Source organism: Hakea prostrata, chromosome 2, assembly GCF_041222555.1.
Source record: "Hakea prostrata isolate BN-2017 chromosome 2, UWA_Hpros_2, whole genome shotgun sequence".
Classification (NCBI taxonomy): Eukaryota; Viridiplantae; Streptophyta; class Magnoliopsida; order Proteales; family Proteaceae; genus Hakea; species Hakea prostrata.
The window spans coordinates 67,711,111-67,729,237 of NC_142601.1; the positions used below are offsets into that span (position 1 = coordinate 67,711,111).

At 36.0% G+C, this 18,127-nt stretch overlaps 3 protein-coding genes across 8 annotated transcripts; 2 read left to right on the top strand and 1 right to left on the bottom strand.

Moving 5' to 3' along the window:
• Positions 1-739: 739 nt before the first annotated feature.
• On the bottom strand, positions 740-2,569 carry LOC149025918 (BAG family molecular chaperone regulator 3-like). The gene is made up of 4 exons (XM_089143216.1): positions 2,257-2,569; positions 1,901-2,157; positions 1,355-1,501; positions 740-1,185 (listed from the first exon to the last, which is right to left on the bottom strand). Exons 1-4 carry the CDS (start codon positions 2,483-2,485, stop codon positions 1,048-1,050), a joined length of 771 nt encoding a protein of 256 aa, XP_088999342.1. The 5' UTR covers positions 2,486-2,569; the 3' UTR covers positions 740-1,047.
• A 3,081-nt stretch (positions 2,570-5,650) lies between these two features.
• Positions 5,651-9,280, top strand: LOC149025919 (serine/threonine-protein kinase VPS15-like). Of its 6 annotated transcripts, none has more exons than XR_016171455.1 (4): positions 5,651-7,191; positions 7,331-7,461; positions 7,569-8,108; positions 8,807-9,280. XR_016171455.1 is itself a non-coding variant. In XM_089143218.1 (4 exons), exons 1-4 carry the CDS (start codon positions 6,663-6,665, stop codon positions 7,594-7,596), a joined length of 285 nt encoding a protein of 94 aa, XP_088999344.1. In that variant the 5' UTR covers positions 5,651-6,662; the 3' UTR covers positions 7,597-8,705. The 6 variants fall into 6 exon arrangements, 2 of the variants coding, with proteins under 2 accessions (XP_088999344.1, XP_088999343.1); XR_016171454.1 differs by lacking the exon at positions 8,807-9,280 and adding an exon at positions 8,256-8,705; XR_016171453.1 differs by lacking the exon at positions 8,807-9,280 and having other exon boundaries at positions 7,569-7,815; positions 7,898-8,705.
• Positions 9,281-10,901: 1,621 nt separating this feature from the next.
• Positions 10,902-15,344, top strand: LOC149025920 (beta carbonic anhydrase 5, chloroplastic-like). Its single transcript, XM_089146130.1, has 9 exons — positions 10,902-11,510; positions 12,130-12,197; positions 13,118-13,270; positions 13,350-13,398; positions 13,590-13,703; positions 13,923-13,976; positions 14,295-14,377; positions 14,478-14,583; positions 14,736-15,344. The coding sequence occupies exons 1-9, from the start codon at positions 11,136-11,138 to the stop codon at positions 14,940-14,942; spliced, it is 1,209 nt and encodes a 402-aa protein (XP_089002256.1). The 5' UTR covers positions 10,902-11,135; the 3' UTR covers positions 14,943-15,344.
• The last annotated feature ends 2,783 nt before the right edge of the window (positions 15,345-18,127 follow it).

Here is an 18,127-nt window from a genome sequence, read left to right on the forward strand (position 1 = left end):
AATCTACAAAATAATAAACATTTGAATGTAAAGGAAAAATACAATTTTATACATAAGAGATAGTGGATATTACATAGGCAAGGGTTGAATCCTCAACCTCTTCACTAAAAGATAGGGCCCCACCGCCCGAAACCTTTACATAATGTGACATCATACTTCTCTCACAATCTTATCACAACTGTCTGCTGCAAACTGCAGCTACTACACAAACGAAAATCATATCAAAGCCATCAAAAGCCTTACCTTGATCAAAGCCATCAAAAGCCTTACCTTGACTAACCCTAGTTATCTTTGTTATAAAATCCTAAATATTATTTTTAAGGTACAATTGTAGATAATTAAAAGTTAAAGAAATATTTATTATTTTATTGGCTATCTCGAGGGGATTTGAATTTTAATTTCCCACTTAGAATTGTTGACTTTTTACCAATTGACCCACCATTTAATTTTGTTTTAAATATTTATACTACTACAATTATTATAAATATTAAATCAAGCTCCTCTAGCCAGAACTAAAACAACAAAAAAAGAAGATATCATTAAATAATATTTAGCAAATCAAAGGCTGAAAAAACATCAAACTCACACAACCCTTGTGAGTATATTTTTCTTGCATGAAACTAATATTTTTTTAGAGGAATTGGATTTTCAATATTATATGCCATAAATGTTAGGTCAAATCATCAAAGAAAACATGTTAATGCAAAATAAAATACAAATATATATTATATCTACAAAATCCAACCAAAACAGAAACACTATTTTTTTTTTTGGAATATGCTAAGCACGCATCCGAATCCATATAGTTCGGTATGAGCAACTATCTTATTTGGACTTTACATGTGAAGTGTCAACCAATAATAATAAATTTCTTAATAAATACATCTTGAAACTTCAAAAAGAGACGCAGTCGCTTAATTCTTCAGCAAAATCCCCATTCTTCCAACCAATAAAGTAGAGAATAGCTTACTTGAAGAAGCTTGTTTTAAGTTTTCATCATAACATTAGTACATACAAATGAGTGGGCAAAGTAAAGAAAGAGAAAGATCAATTAAAAAGTTCCCATTGACTGGTGGTAGGAGCATCGAAAGTTTCCCACTTGGTTGTGATGACTACAGGTTTTACTATTGCATTTGAGTTCTTTAGCACGTCTAGGTTTTCAACACACTTCTGCACTCTCTTACCCTGCAAAACATCATCAAGTCTAATTTTAATAAAATTTTTTCAATTTAAATAGGCTCACATACTAATGCAATAAACAAATTTGCTTGATCAACATGGAACAAGGTTCAATTAAAAGAAGGAAATCGTGAATCTTAGATTCCATCAAATGAATAAGTTCACTTAAGCTGACCTGCAAGTTCTTTTGAGCAGAGACATCTCCTTCTGTGGAGATACTATCTAGTTTGATTGCTTGTCTCATTAACAACTCAATCAAAGTTGTTATTTGAACTTCTGGAACTTTAACCCCATTAGCAATTGACTTCTCAATGGCTGAAATCTTTCCAAACAAAAGCAAAAGCAAAACGAAACTCAGTACTTTATGATCATTATTATTGCGGCATTATTAGAAAGAGAAGATCAGAAGACAAAGGACATGATGATTCTTAATGGCTTAAAGTCAGATTAAAAGTTCCACAACTCAATCAAAGGAGAAATGCATCAGAAATTGCTTCACATCTGTAACCAAAATTGAATGAAAATCCACTCCTACTGAAAAATCTAGTTGGATTCATCTCTTCAACTTTGAAATGTACAACCATGGCCACCGACATAATCGGGTGTTTTGAGAAACTATATCACCCGACCCGGTGACCCGATATGAGAAACCGTGTCTAAGAGAAGAATTGAAAGGGAAAAAAAAGGGGTTGGGTTGGTTGTGACTTGTGAGTCTATTTACCTGATCTGCTAACTTGTCAACTTCCATGGAGACGTTGGAGATAGCACGACAAGCACTCTGGATCTTCTCATTCTTACGCATCGCGATGAATCTTTTCTCTTTGCTCGCCGGATCTTCCATCAAAACCAACTTAGATCGATCTTTCACACCACACATATCCAGGTACTCTCGGTTTTCTCTCTTTTTTCCCCTGTACAACACACTCTGCTCCTCCGGTTGCAATCCCGTTTCCACCGCTAGAATTTTCTTGAGTTCTCCTGTACAAACACAATAACACCGCCAAAAGTAACCAAAAATGCCTCGAACAGAACAATAAAAAAACGCCAGATCCGTATCGATCTATGTGTAAAACTTACCAAAAGTGGCTTGAGAATTAATGGAGATCTCGTAACGGAGAGTTCCGTAAGCGATCCTAAGCCGCAAAACTGGAGCAGAAGAATTGATTTTCTCGTCGCATCGCTTCTGCACGAGCATTCCTCCTGGTCGCATCTCCCATTTGGTTTCTTCATCCACGGATGTTGAAGTCGCTGTTGTCGAGCTCTTATCGCTTGTTACGCCAATTAAGCTTAATCGGTTCCGTATCATCTTCTTTTTCTTCTTCTTCTTCTTCACAGCCGCTAGTACAGATTCTAAGCTCGACTGGCTTGTGTGTGTTTCTGATTTTTTTATTTTTTTCTCTTACATTCGCTGCCGACAGTTCCCAGGCTTTTCTCTAGTTATGCGTCCGTTTGGTGTATTACAGCAATTTTTATAGTTGGATGAGAAATGTGAGGCTTTTAACAAATTACACACATGGAATTTTTTTTAATCGAATTTAGGATATCCATGTGGAAAACTTGCAAGTGTGTTCATTGACAGCTAAGCATGGTTATGTGGTGTGTTTGACGTCATGGTGGTTGCTAAACAAAACCGGTTTTTTTTTTTTTTTAAATGAATCAGTCCTACTTGACTTGCTCGAATTTCTTAAGTTTTGTTGCTCTTCACTCATACAATGTAGTCTGTAGGCGTGCAGCAGCACAATATACATCAATCCAATGGTTGATAGGTCATTTCTAGATTTTTTTTTCTTTTCTTGTGGGTAAGAGGTCAACTTTAATGCTAAAATTTGAAGTAACTACTGTTCACATAGCGTGCTCATAACTTTGGCTGGAAAAATTAGGATTCACATCTTCTATGATTTTCATTTCTTACAATTTCATGTAATTCCTATTTAGAATTGCGACATGTAGCAGTTAATTATCTAATGGTTAAAATTAGAATCCAATTAAGAATGGAATTTAATAAATTCTTAAAATTAAGTCTCAAAAGATGAGAGACAAAATTAAGAATCTATTATATTTAATTATTAGTTGGGTTTTAATTGTGACAATTTGACAGTTAATTGCCACATATCACAATCCTATGTAGAAATTACAGAGAATTGTAGAGGATATGAACTCAACAAATTTCATAATTTTTAAAATATATATATATAATTGATGTCCTAAGTAAACCGTGCCATTACTGAAGCTGAAAATTTTGGATTTTACTTTGAGATAATGTTGATGGGTGCCATGTCATTTTGCTTAAATTCAAATCCCATAAACTTATTTAGGCTTACTGAATCCGGAGATTTCAAACTCGGATTCATGAATCGGAATTATACCGTGGTTGTAAAACTCTAGATTCATGAAATCTGAGATTCACCTTTACACTAAAACGTGAATATGTAGATTTATGGGTAAGGGGTGAAACAAAAAAAAAACGAATTAGGAATTTTTGTTATTGTGAACGGCTGTCTTAAGGTTTCGTGGTTATATGAATTCAAGAATTTGAATGAAATAGGATTTCAAATCCATACATTCATGGTTAAAAAATTAATTGTTTGGTTAGCATCAAATCTATCAAAGTTTGTAGAATTCCGCGATTACCCCACTGGGCTTCCAAAAATTAAAAAATTTTAAAAATAAAAAAAATAATTCACATTTGTAGGCAATAAAAGTTAAATTCCTATATTTCATGAATTCAGGCATGTTTTGGAAACCAGGAAAAGAAAATAAAACTGAAATCCATTTAAAATTTTTAACAATCCAGATCTTGCTTCAATCTGTGCATTAAAAGAATTGTCAAGCTGTATGTTTCGTTCCGTCAGATCGAGATCTTGATCTGACGATTGAAATTCAACTAAATTTCGGATCGATGGCTTACACTGATCGTGGGTCCCATCCATGGGACGGTCAGAAATTTTGCTTGTGGGGGCGGGGGTGGAGGAAAGAGAGAGAGGGTGAGAAGAAGCGGATTTACAGCCCAGTTTGTGTCAGCTCCAGTTTCCTCATGTTCACCTTTAGATTGTCGACAGTGTATTATTCCAATCTTATGGTAAAAATTCAACCAACAACAACCCCTCTACAAGGTTACTCTGTTTCTTCGCTTCAACGCTGTTTTGTTTCTTCATCTTCGTCTTCAATCGCCAAGCCCTGCAACTCCAAATAGTGTTTTTGGTTTCTTGCACATATCATCTTCTTCTTAATAATCTTTTTCCTTTGAGTCACCGAACTTCCCTTCTTGTTTGAGGCTTCGATCTTTAAAGAAAAAAAAGAAGAAAGAAAAAGGAAACAGATGAAAGAAGAACTTGTAGAACATGATATCTTCAAGAATCCATTCATTTTTGCCCTCCGATCTCAGATGAAAGAAGAACTTGTCGAACATGAAATCTTCAAGAATCCATTCATTTTGCCCTCAGATCTTTTGATTTTTTTTCTTTTTTAAACCTATACGAATGCCCCTACTTCAACAACTCAAACCTGTTTTTGTTTTCTTGGACTTAGTTGTCTTCCTCCTGAAATTCTCTCTATTCTTTCAATTCTCTTTCCTAGTCTTCAATAATGCAGGGAAAAGGTAAGGACATGTGTGGGTGGTTTATAAGGTGAAAGAATGTTGATCGCCGTGAACTTGAAAGAAAAATTAGCTTCCAAAGCCATGAATTTTTTCATAATATTGTTTAAGAGAAACAAAAGAAATGATGAAGTATGAAGATGAAAGACTCATTTGAAAAAATAGAAAACAGAGGGTAAGAGCGGATTTCTGGGATCTGTACTCTGCCTCTCGTCCCTCCTTATAAAGTTGTTTCTCTAAGTGTGGAATTACTCAAAGAGTTGCATGAAGGATCTGTGAGACAATGGCAACTGACGTTAAAGAGTTGCTCAGACGGAAGAACGGCAGCAACTGAACAGAGAAACGGAAGAAGAAGAACTTCCTTTAGCCCTCATTTGAAAATGAAATGTCTTCACCGTTGGATCCAAATTTACCACGTGTCAAAAATCTAATGGAAAACAGGAGGAAACTGGAGGGTCAGAGAACGGGAGCGAATAAAAATCCGAGAAGAAGCGGAGTTGCAGGGGCAACTCGCGAGCGCACTGAGTCTAACATCTGAGCCGAGCGTCGGAAACTCGAGTTGAGGGGAAAAAGGAGCAGAGAAAAGCTGAAGGGTCTGTAAAAAAACATGATTGCAGAGATTGGATCATTAGAGATAACCAAACAAATTAATGGGTAACAAGATCGCGCGCACAACGCAGGTTTCGACATGGGGGTGATACCTTCATGACCTCCCATCAAGGAGGTTATTGGTCGTAAATGCAAGCGTGGAGACTCTATTGATATCAAACAATAAGACCGTCGCTTGTTTCATATCAAAGAGACCTTTCGCTCTACACAGCACTCTCTTGTGTGGCCGTTCCAGGTGACTACTCTTTTTATTTTAGTCCCTTTCGAATTTAATTTTGTCTTGTTTAATGCTGGTGCAAATTCAATTTTTAATGAGGGAGAAGGCGGTGTTATCTTGCTCCAGAGGTTGCTGGTTCCTATCCACTTGTAGCATCTCTTGTAAAATGCATAAAAATTTCCGCTCTTTGTTTTTTCTTTTAGAAACATAATGATTGAGAATTTCTGGACCTGTGGTGTTGATGTTTGAGACTTCATGGAATCTTTAATGTAAGTGCATATTTTGTTATGGAATTCTGAATTTGTAAATGAGCGCGTAGGGATGAACCTCATATATTCTTCTACCTGTTTATTATTCCCTTTTTGAATAAGTGAAACTGTGTTCAGTTGCAGGAGATTCATGTAATTCTTCCAGTGGGATGATAGGGAAAGAATGCTGGCCTGCGGCTCCCATCTTAGCTCAGACACAAGGTGCCATAAACTAACCACCATATCCCTGGTTGAATGCATGTGGGCATGCTTCTGTTTGTCCCTGAGCTGGTGCTGTGACCATGCAGCTCGCAGCTGCCCTGTGATATCCCTTCCTTTGAGAAAGTAGAGATGATTGCAGTTGATCTATTCACATTCCCTCTGATATTGGTCACCAGAACTACTGAATAGATCAGCTCGATGTAGGAATCTAAACAAGACAGGATGGGCTAGGCTCTAGTTTTTTGGGAATTCACTCCATTTTCTTGATGGGGTAGGACACCAAGTACACACTATACACTCCCTATAGTGTTCAGCTATGGAACCATTTTAATAATTAACATCTGATGCAATTCCCCTGGCCTTTCATTTAGTATCTATTATAGGAAATTCACTGAGTTTTTCTTGTTTTCTTTTCCTGTTTCAATGGCTAGCTGAGGGGTAATTGTTGAGCATCTTAGGCAGTACACACATTTATAAGTTGACACTAGTCCATGATTTATTGTCTTTGTTCAAGGCCGAAGCTCTTGCTTTGCATATTATCTAATGAAATCACTTTTTTCAGAGATTTTGTACGCATGGAGTTGAGAAACAAATGATGCCAGATGCTCCTTTAAGGCCATCTATGGACATTTTCTCTGTAGGGTAAGCAATCTTTATACCATATTCTCTTTTGAGGTAAAAGATAACTGTGGTTGAAATCATCTTCTCCGAGTGCATAATTGCATATTGTTTCACCTTAAAGCCCGCAGATTGGGCTTTGAAAAATTTGGAAGTAAATACAGTAATCTAGCATATATTACAGTGGCATGTTGGTGTGTAAGTCTGCTGATGCACCAATAGAACTTAATACTCATTTGAAGAGTGAGGATGGAGAACCAGTGGATAAGAGCATACCAAATACTTGTTGGACTTCTTATTTGTCTTTCTTTGCAGATATCTTGATTCTACAGTCTCTAGTAATGGATTGGTTGATGTATGTGCGTCTTCACATCGCTTCTAAATTCTTGCTTTCTAGATGTGTGATTGAGGAGATTTTTCTTGACAGACAGCTGTTATTTGGATTATCTCAGCTACTTGCTTATAGGAGAGGGCAATATGATCCAAATCAGCTTCTTAAAAAGGTACTTCTCTTTTCCTGTTCTTTTTCACTATAGTTTTCAAAATCTTGCTAGTATCCACCATGATTGTGTTATTGCTTTTTGTATTCAAATTCTTTTCAAGCTTTATTTATTTATTTTTTAAAATATTTAATGGATCCAGGATTCTGGTATCTGCAAGATGATTCTTCAAATTGTTGAGTTGAACCCAGAATCACGGCTTTTGGCTGATAGCTACTTCCAGGTTGTATTGAAGTTGCCATCTGGAATGCAGAGAATGGGAGCTGCCACCAGGTACTCGAAAATCAGTTTACCTGGTTTTTGGCTTTTTTGAGCTTCCAGCAAAAAATTTAAACATATCCTAATGCTTGCAACCTTTTCTTTTTGTTTTAATTTTTCAGTGCAGGTACTGCAGTTGTCAAACAGTGAATTCGATGCTGAAAGCTCTGGCTCTCCTTGGGCCTTAGCCCAACCTCCTGGTGAGTCCAATAAACAAGATATGAATTGAAATGTCAACCCTAAGTACCCAAGTTGATGAGTTGAATGAACCCCTTGCTCGTCTTTTTGGTATCCATTCAATGTTTCCCTTGCCTGGAGATCTATTAATTAAGGATCTGACTTGAAGATTCGTCGGTGGGACCACTGCAGGTTTTGTCAATTCATTTCCTTTTCCAGAATTTCTTGTTGAATATTCCTTTGTATTCTCTAACTCATTATGAATAAATTGCAGTCCTGATCATTGATCACAGATATTAGGAATAGGAAATGATGGCTTCTATGAAACCAGATCTAGTTTTCGGGTGCAAATATGTGAAAGAAGTTGGTCAGAATCAATGAAGAGATTCTGCTTGTTTTTGACATTTGGTGAGAAGCTGGATTCATACCAGCAAGCTGATTTCAGTCCCCGTCCATGTTTGTTCCTGATGCTTGAGTCTAACTGGGTAAGTTGTCCAATCATCAACACTATTGAGAGCTTTAATAGGAAAGTTCTCATATATAATGTTGGGATAGCACCTTATCTAGTCAATTGTTAGCATTGCTGGGCTTTCATCCTATTTTAATGCACTATCTGTTCTTTTTTGGCGCAGTTCTTTCCCTCCTATGTCTACATATAATCATGTTAACCACTTCCTCCTTAGAAGCAAGAATACAGTGTTGGCTGCGTTGCATCCCACTTCTGCAAATAAGTTCCTGTTTGATTTTGGTCCATTTCACTAATCAGTTTATCTCCCATGGGGACTTTTCTAGATGAAATGGTAGGCTTGAAACAGTTAACAGTAGCGTGTTTTCCTCGCTGAAAGAGACAAATCTTGTGTAGCTAAGATTCTTTCTGAGGTGGGATTATCACTGTAAATTTGTGAAACACTGAGGTGTTGAGTTTCTAAAACAGTGGGAACTGACTGCAGTGAATCCCTACTTTTTAGTACCAGTCTGTCTCCATCTTCTTCTCTTCGATGACACTTATGAATTGATTGAATTCTTTGCAACAATGATTGCATATTTATCTTTTAAGTCAACTTATTTGATCTTATGCTTGAGATTTTTAAGTTGCTATAATTCATCGTGTTAGGAAGTCATCGTTTTCTGTTGGAAAATGAATTTTGCAATGCTTATTGATTGGTTGATTAACTTGGAACAGAAGACCAGCAGGAGACCTCCAGCAACCAAGCAAAAGCGCTTGATGCTTATTTGATATCCTTGCTGCTGCTTCTCCCACGGATTCTGCAGGTTGCCCCTGCTACTCTCTTCTTTCTCTGGCTTCTGTCAAGCTGAGCCAAATGCTGTTGATATCTGGTAGACTGATAGCAGGGATGGTGTGATCAAGGTCTGGAAGTGAAGAGCTCCAAGTGCTAATAAATATGATAATTCTCTGTACTTGGTTAAAGTTGATAGTTACAAATATGTATGGCATGGTCTTGAAGGAAATAGAGTTTTCACATACTTGATGTTAATATCATATTTGTGTGTAAAATTCCTGAATTATCGCTTCCCCGTGTTGTATAAAATATTTTGGTGAAAGGGCAGAAATCAAGAATTTGAGAGTCGGACGTTTGTTGTCAATCAATATTGTTTTACATGAAATTTGGGTTCTGATTTTATTCACTTTCTCAAGGCATTAAGATTTCCTTTTGCCGAATTTTGGGTGGTTGGCCTATATTTATGAATCCAGGAGATTGAGTTCTAACAGGTAGAGGTCTGTGTTCTTCTCATATCTCTCTACCATAAAATAAATGTAAGGCCCATGTGGACACATTTAGGGTTTTTTTTTTTATTTCATTTCGTCAGTATTCAGGGATGGATTTTATCAATATTATGTGATAGAGAGGTGTTAGGGGAGCACAGATAGAAGATTTAGATTTTGAACCCATATAGGTGTTAGACTTTTGTTGGCAGGTTGGTGACAATAGTGAGGAGTGAGGACCAGCTACCTTATCATCCATTATCTGCTATCATCTGAAAAAATCGATTTATAGTTTATGCTTTTTTCCCCTTTGAATGGAATCTTTCCATATGGATTCCTAATTAAGACCTTGACATCCCCACTCTAGCTTTTAAAAACCCCTAATTCAGTTCCTGAGGTATTGATGTTTATTTTTTTGTTAGATGGTCAAGGTTCACCATTGGCGTCCTCCTTAGGGTTGGATTTGTGGTTGGGCTCATCTTTGGTACTATTGTGGATGGAAGCTCATGCAGCTGTCGGGGGGGGTTCGCTTGTATTGGGGTTATTTGGCATCAATATTTTGAGGGCAGAGATGCATGCCATTTTGTGGGGCTTAAAGAGGGCACAAGCCTTTGGAAGCAATAGGGTTCTGATTCAATCTGATTCCCAGGTAGCCATTGGTGCTATCTTAACTTCTTTTCGGATCTCTTGAAAGATCTTCAATCTGTTCGAACAGATTAATGAGCTGAGGAACTAATTTGTGGATTATGTCTTCTATCATGAATAAGGGAGACTAACCATTGTGCAGACTTTTTGGCTAGATTAGCCACAGTGAATACTGAGGTTTTACTTAGATCCTCAAGCTGTGCCGAACCACCTAATGGCGACGTGGTGGTTTTACCGAATATAACTTGTAATTTATTCCTGTATATTATATAATACAAGTCACACTTTTCTTCTCCCACCTACCAAATTTTTTTTTAAAACCCTAACTATTTTAAGAGATCAATCCTAATTTGGAACAAATATTTTCCTCCAACAGATTTCTGGTCAAAAACGCTAACGTCCTTTTTCCTCAAAGGGACGAGCCTCCCGAGAAATAAAACAAGGTTTTATTTCAGACGTTACCAATTCTGGTATGCCAGGTCTGACTTGCTCTGTTTTTTTAAGGTAAAACTGACTCACATAATTTGTGGATTGTACATAAACACTATCGATTCATGTTTTTAGCTCAGACAGACAGAAATATTTTATTAATGAGTAATATTATCATGGGTTGATTGGGTTGATTTCATCATTTAAGCTTGGAGATGAACTAATCCACCAATTTCTCTTGGCTTTGACTGCCAAATCGATGCCACATAACCCAGATCCTTTTGATTCTGGTCTGATCAGTAGGATCAAACAGGAAAAAGAAAAAGGCACATACAGGAAAATGTCGATTTCAAAATTAAAAGATAGAGAGAGATGGGTCATGAAACTCATGGATTTGGATGGACACGTCAACACATCTTGAAGGCCTTATCTGAAAAGCCCTAAAACGATAAAATGAGAATGGAGTAACAGATACTGACATGATGTCATGACCACCCAAGAAGCACAACTACGAAATTTCATCACACAAACTAGTTTCCATGGAAGAGATTCCACAAAACTTAAATTGATTGCCTCTGTTATCCGCGGTTCTTCCATGGTTGTTCTTGTTCTTACATCCTTGCACGTTGAACTTGGAGTCAAAATATTCAGGAACTAAAATTGATCAGGAGTCAATAGATATGTATACATAAAGTTGTTGTGCGAGCGGCGCATGTTAGCCGTCTTTATGCCCACCCGTTCAATTCGCGCATTAAGATACTTTAATTTGCTTGGGTTTCTCCGCCATTGTTGGAGATCAAACAGTACTCTTGACACCCACCACCATCTTCGATTTCTTCGCCTTGGTTGGGGACAATACCAAAACAGTGTTATTAATACCCACCTCGTCCATCTTCATTTCGTTCAATTAAGCTCTTTAACTGCTTTCTCCATTTGTAGCTCGAAAACGCTTTTGCTGGGATCTAAAATGGCAACTCAACCGTATCAACCTTGCTCTCTGTATCAGGAGTCTCTGTTCAGCTCCTCCATTAGTCGACCCACCAATTCCTTTTTGGGTCTTGCAAGATCTTCAACTGGTACTTCCAGTGTAAGTTTTCAAGCACTTTTCCTTCTTTAATTGGGTAGCATTTCTTATAGATCTTACTTTCTCTTTTTAAGCCTGAAGTGGTTTCTTTATTTCACCCAAAAAAAAAAAAAGGTTTTCAATTCAAATGCCATATATTGCTTTTCCATATCCTCCGCAACTAATTCCGTCGTCGTCTCTGTTCAGCCGGAACAACCCAATTCTCTCTCTTATCTTATTCCATTCCAGTGGCTCTGTCTCGAAAATCTATGGTTCCCTGGTAGAGCCCCATCTCGCCCAAGTGGTTGCGGAACGGGAAAAAGAAGCGTTTTTTTCGCACAGCTTTCGTTATATGGGCAATACCGATCTACTTTAGTAGATCATATGAATGTAGAAAAAGTTTCTGATTTTGATGAATTGGAAACATCTCTTTTCATTTTCCATTTACACCCAGTTCACATATTTGTTTCGCTCGCTCGCCTCCTCTCCTTTTTTTCTTTCCTTTCTTTTCTCACTAGGTCATGGCTTCAACTTAATTCCAGAATTTCGTAAGTCCTGCAATATCAATCCTGGGAATCCCAGACAGCTATGTAGTTCTGCTTTTTTTTTTTTTTAAAGCTCCACTGATGTCATTTAGCTGCAGATTTATGCTTCCCAGAAGAGATCGACGATAACGAGTAATAATCATCTAAGATTATTGGTTGCAGACAAGTAAGTTTTAACAATCTTCCTCTAAAATTTTGTTTGGCTAAAGAAAAAAAAAAATCCAAGCTGTTGGATGTGAGAATCCTATTAGATTCTGCATATACATTTTCTTTAAATTAATCTGAGTGGGTTATATTGAAACTGTTTGCATCCTAATAGATGGATGGGAAAACGTTGAGTTACTTTAGGTTCAAAACCTTGAGTTTGCTCTGTTTCCTTTAGTCCTTTTAAAATTTGTGGATTATTTAAGTTCCAACAATTTCCTTCTATTTGCTTCATCCATTAAATGGATGATGTTTTCTTTTCCCTTTTAAAACTTCTAGTTTTGGTTTACTAATCTCTATCTTTTATGTAAACCCTCTTAGTTTATATTCATATATTAGCTATATGTGGTATATGTCTCTCCACGGATCTATTTTATAACACTTGGATTATGTGTGCTTTAACTAGTTAACTAGATAGCATGAAAGAGTCCTGGTTTTGGCTAGTTGTGCCTGATATTTCTCATAATAGTGATTCAGCTAGTCAGGTTGCTTCAATTTGCATGCTTCTGTTTCAGTATATATTATCAATTTTGTTTTATTATTATTTTTTGGGGGTAGGGGGGTGGGGGTGGGGGATAGGTGGTGAAATCCACCATATGCCATCCATAGACAGTAAGTAAATCTCCTTATGAAATTTCTTGAGTTTCCCTGGCATGATATCTCAAGCTTCTAATACTGGTCTTTCGATGTTCTATTTATAGGGGAAATGTACTTTTAGGATTACAAACTTCAATGCGACATTTCGCATGATGCCAAGAAATAAGTACATATACGTATTTTTCTTTGGTTCGAGGCACCTATGCCTTATGATTCTAGTATTAGATCATTTTGGATCTTAAGATCTACTAAGAACCATGTTGTGCTTCAATTTTCTTTTTGTAGGAGCAATCAAACTTTGCGAGTTGAAGCTTCTAGAGAATTAACTCAACAAATTACAAACAATAAAATGGAGACGGTCGATGAAGTTGAGCGTGGTTTGGATTTATTTGCAGACTTGAAGCATAGATTCTTGAATTTCAAAAAGCACAAATACTTGTAAGTAGCATCTAGTAGCAGTAAAGGGTTTCTCCCTTTCAGAATTTAGTAAGTTTTAACTGAATGTACTTCTGAACAGGGAAAATCCAGAGCATTTTGAAGTCCTTGCGAATGCTCAAGCACCCAAGGTGATAACCTAAATAGGCTTCTTTCCTGGTCATGTGTTGATGCAAGTTAAAAAGAATATGTTAACTCTCTTTACCCTGTATGTTTCATCTTTAAATCTGATTAGGAAGTGCATATCCCATAATGGCATGCCTTATATTTTTTGGTTAACAGACTAGAATAATTTCTTCTGAACTAACAACTTGAGCAACAGTTCATGGTTATTGCTTGTGCGGACTCTAGAGTGTGTCCCTCTAACATCCTTGGGTTTCAACCTGGAGAAGCCTTTATGATCCGAAATGTTGCAAATCTAGTCCCCCCATTTGAGGTATTAACTATGATGCATTTCTTCTGTTCTCCTTCCATCTTCTTAGCTGTTTTGTTTTTTTATACTAGTTGGTTTTTTTTGTGGGTGATAGAGTTCAGAAATCTACTTGGGCCTTTGGCCCCGTTTATGCAGCCAAAAAGAAAAAGAAAAAAGAGTTCAGTATATCTAGTTGAACGACTTGGGAAAAATAAAAATTCACTTTCATTTCATCTTTTACAGAGAGGGCCATCAGAAACGAATGCTGCACTTGAGTTTGCTGTGACTGGACTGGAGGTAAAGTGGTTTTTGTCATCTTTATATGCATCTATTGTTAATGCCTGCACCTCCTTTTTATAGCTCAAACTTAACATCTCAAGGGTTCGGGGGGGGGGGAGGAAGGAAGGCAGCAACAATGTTTGGGGGTCTCTATTTGTTTTGCTGGAAGGCGGTATAGGTCAAACCTAAGTATTTTCCTCCGATGAGGGATTTGGTGTACGTGCTTAGTGTGTTTTTTTTCCCCGCTCAAATTTTGTTATCTTTTTCTTTCCTCAATCTAAAATCTAGGTTTTGCTTTTTCCATAAGAATCATATTATGGGTTTTACTATTTGTAGGTTGAAAATATACTGGTCATTGGTCACAGCCGTTGTGGAGGTATTCAAGCACTAATGAGCATGCAAGATGAAGAAGATTCAAGGTTTGATAGGATTTATTCTTATGATAATCTTGGAGAACATTCAATATATCCAATTACCTTTAATAATTTTCTGATTTTGCAATGAATTTCTATTTTTCAGTAGCTTGATCAAAAAGTGGGTTACAATTGGAAAACCTGCAAGGTTAAGTGCAAAGGCTGCTGCTGCCAACCTCTGCTTTGATCAGCAATGTACACATTGTGAGAAGGTCCATTCTATACTTCCGATCTTCCATCACACAAAACATATCATAACAAGTCTTCGTATATAATAATTCCAGACATTTTCTGTCAACAAGCTTATTAGTTATGAGCAAGACTACAGATGCTGATGTTCATCTGTCAAATTTGTATGTTACAGGAGTCTGTGAATTGTTCTCTAGCGAACTTGCTGACTTACCCATGGATAGAAGACCGAGTGAGTAAAGGTACTCTCTCCATTCATGGTGGCTACTATGACTTTACCAAATGTACAGTCGAGAAATGGACCCTGGATTACAAGGAAACCACCATTAAAGACAGAAAAGAACACAGATACGCCATCAAAGATCAGGAATTTTGGTGCTGAGACCTGCATCTTTGCTTACTGTTGAAAGCATAAATTTCTTTAAAAATTTTTTGAAAGAAAGAAAGGAACCATCACTTGTATCTCCACATTCTCCTTTCTGATAATCATATATTTGCATTTGTACCTGTAGTGACACATAGAAAGATCCTTTCTTGAAATGTACTCTAATTAGGGACAAACTTTGGGCCTTGTTGGGCCTGCCAAGCACTGTCTATGCGGCCCACATTTAAGGCCTGAATGTATAATTAAATATTGCTGACATGGTGTGATGCTGTGGAGTTTGGATTTTCTACCTTGTGAGTAGGGTTTTGTGCTCTCGTTGACTAGGTGTGGTGATCATCACTAAGTACTGACAAAATGAATCAGAAGTGAGATTTGTATTGGATTTTTACATGGACTTCATTTCAGTTTTACTCGATGCGTTTTTAGGTCAAAACCCGCTTGTAAGAACATTAACTCAAACTCAACGCAGATCAGTGCATGACACCTGGCCCTCTGCTTTGAAAAGTTGGATCTCAATGAAGTGTAACCAATCCAGAATTTTGGAATAGATTCTACATTTCAAGGCTGAGCTTCCATCTTTTTCCCAATAGCAATGGTTTGCTTTATGGTCAACCAGCACACCTTTAGATTTTGTTTACAACGCCAAACCAAGAAGATTCCAATAAGTAGTAAGACATCATGAAGCATAAATCCGTTTCATTTAATTGACATAAAAAATTAAAACCCTTGAATTGTATTTGGTCACTTCAATTCTTTTCGGTTTAAATTTGTCAAAAGAAGTAATTTCTATAAAGGGATGGTCACAACCCAATACACTTAATTGTTCTTAGAGTGTTTTTTTCGTATGGATCCCCTTAGTGGACCATAAATTAATGTTGGGTCTTTTTAGTGTAATATATTACATGTAGTTCCAACTAGACTAACGTTGTTAGTCGCCATTAAGTATATTCAGATGTACCAAAATACCTATTAAGTTATTAATAAATTGTATTATATGACTGAAATATCCTTTAGCTATTCACAATAGGTAACCAATATACATATATAAAACAATGTATTAAATAACCTGAAAGGTATTTTAGTTTTTTCAGGTTTGAAATTTGAATATACTTAACGGCGGATAACGATTTACATTGGGTTGGACCCACATGTAATATATTGTACTAAGGGAACTCAACATTAGTTTTTGGTCAACTAAAAGGACCCACACGTAAAAAACTCTTGTTCTTATGAGTTATTATCAATATAATAATTATACCAAAAAAAACATTATCAATCTAATAATAGTAACTAAATCTCCATTTATGGAATTTGTTGATTTCTTGTATTTAGATGTGGATGTTTATTTTGGCTGGAATGATTTTTGTCCTCTTTGATGATTGATAAGCATTGAATGTCTTGTCTTTATAGTTGCTCTTGTGTGTTAATAGATTATTTTACAAACATTGTAACGATATGGTGATCTTCATAATCTGGATCTATATATTTTATTTTCAACTTGCAGAATTTTAAATTTGCTTTAAAGCTAATCTATAATTTTTTAAGTCACAGTGTAATCTTTTTGAACATTACAAAAAGTTATAACCATAGAGAAAGTCACAACATATCCTGCCCTACTTTATCATGTCCAATTGCATGCTTTAGTTCTAAGTTTCTTTTCCTAATTTAAGATTCTTCCATTAGTGGATGAACCTTGTTTGATCCTCTAAATACTGAGAGAGGAAGTAAAAGCAATGATAGAGAAGTTTCATTCTGCTTAACATTGGAGAAATTCATTCAAGTCAGTGTCTCAAAACATAGTGACGAATAAGTATATGCTTCACTGTTTCAACGTATAGCTTGTATCAACACAACAGAGACAAAGATAGAGACGATTTCAATAAATGTTTTTGATAACATGAATAAATGACAATAAATGAAGTTGTCGAACTCTATTCTAAATATAAATATAGAGAGTTGTCATTCATAAGCTTGAATTCTTAAAGTTAATTATTTTTAAAGGTTGTACACGTCCACTTTAAGTAGTCCATGAGATGTTAATTTTAAGCACTTCAAAGCTCCCCATAAATGCTCGGAAAAAAATCATCTACTGTGCATAGTAGTACACTTTTATACTAAATAACTGACCGAGATTAAGGCTTGATTTCAAAATTTAAAAAGTCCAAACTAGCCTTGTAGCTTATTTGCTATCTCAGCCAGTTATTTTGGCATATATGTGCATTGCTGTGCATAACCGAGGATGTTTTTTCATATATACTCTAACAGTTGGCTCAAGTTTCATTTGTGAGCTCACAAAACTATATGTATTCCATTATCAAGAATCACCTGATGCCTCTTGAATTGATTTAACACCTAATGCCTGGGGAATTTTTTTTCTTTCTTCAAGCATAAGAATCACATCTCATTGCTTTAGTTTAAAGACATGGTTCCAATATAGAGAACAATTTCTTCTATATCAGGTCAAACCCACATTAGTTCTAACTTGAGTAAGAATCTCAATAAGCATTTTGCAAATCGCTTCAAATTAGAGAGAATAAATTGGATTGTATAAACACCTAATAATTGAGAAGAACATAACAAGTTGCCAATAAAATATTTATTTGCAAGTGCAAGTCATTGAAAAAAAATAATGTGTTGTCATAAGAATGCTAGAAACTCTGAAATACTATATGACAATTTCTTAATGTGTATTATTATATTTATAATGAGAAAATTTTATATGATTTCAAAATTGTTATTGAATACCTATTGATCCAATCATTTGTTCCAATGTGAATATAAAGTGGACATGATTCCCTCACATAAATTATTTTTAAAACTAAGTCAACTTTAATGGCTTGTCTTTTACCTTAGTAAACAAAGAAACAAGCCAAACCCACTAAATTATTTATATTTAATTAAAGTTTAGTGTGCTTTTTTTTAATGTTAAGGGTATAAATTTGTCTTATTGGATCAAACAACATAAGTAACAAAGATGTTTAAGTTAATCTAAATATTAATTAAAGTACTAAAACACCCATCACTCTTAAATTATCTTTTATAGAAAGTAAAAAAGTAAGGCATCATGTGCTCCAAAGTTATGGTGATCCAATTAAGGACAAAGTCCAGATAGGATTTCCAATAATAATGGACACTATTACCCCAATTGCTTTAACACATCACTTTCTGTTCTTTCTTTATTT

What these genes read in the sequence shown, in the direction of transcription:
- LOC149025918 (XM_089143216.1), bottom strand. Translation starts at nt 2,485, where the DNA reads ATGATACGGAACCGATTAAGCTTAATTGGCGTAACAAGCGATAAGAGC. An exon ending in TAATTCTCAAGCCACTTTTG is followed by an intron (nt 2,158 to 2,256) that starts GTAAGTTTTACA and finishes GTGTTTGTACAG; the next exon opens with GAGAACTCAAGAAAATTCTA. An exon ending in TTGACAAGTTAGCAGATCAG is followed by an intron (nt 1,502 to 1,900) that starts GTAAATAGACTC and finishes TTGTTTGGAAAG; the next exon opens with ATTTCAGCCATTGAGAAGTC.
- LOC149025919 (XM_089143217.1), top strand. Translation starts at nt 6,877, where the DNA reads ATGTTGGTGTGTAAGTCTGCTGATGCACCAATAGAACTTAATACTCAT. An exon ending in CAAATCAGCTTCTTAAAAAG is followed by an intron (nt 7,192 to 7,330) that starts GTACTTCTCTTT and finishes TAATGGATCCAG; the next exon opens with GATTCTGGTATCTGCAAGAT. An exon ending in AGAATGGGAGCTGCCACCAG is followed by an intron (nt 7,462 to 7,568) that starts GTACTCGAAAAT and finishes TTAATTTTTCAG; the next exon opens with TGCAGGTACTGCAGTTGTCA.
- LOC149025920 (XM_089146130.1), top strand. Translation starts at nt 11,136, where the DNA reads ATGTTAGCCGTCTTTATGCCCACCCGTTCAATTCGCGCATTAAGATAC. An exon ending in CTTCAACTGGTACTTCCAGT is followed by an intron (nt 11,511 to 12,129) that starts GTAAGTTTTCAA and finishes ATTTAGCTGCAG; the next exon opens with ATTTATGCTTCCCAGAAGAG. An exon ending in ATCTAGTCCCCCCATTTGAG is followed by an intron (nt 13,704 to 13,922) that starts GTATTAACTATG and finishes CATCTTTTACAG; the next exon opens with AGAGGGCCATCAGAAACGAA.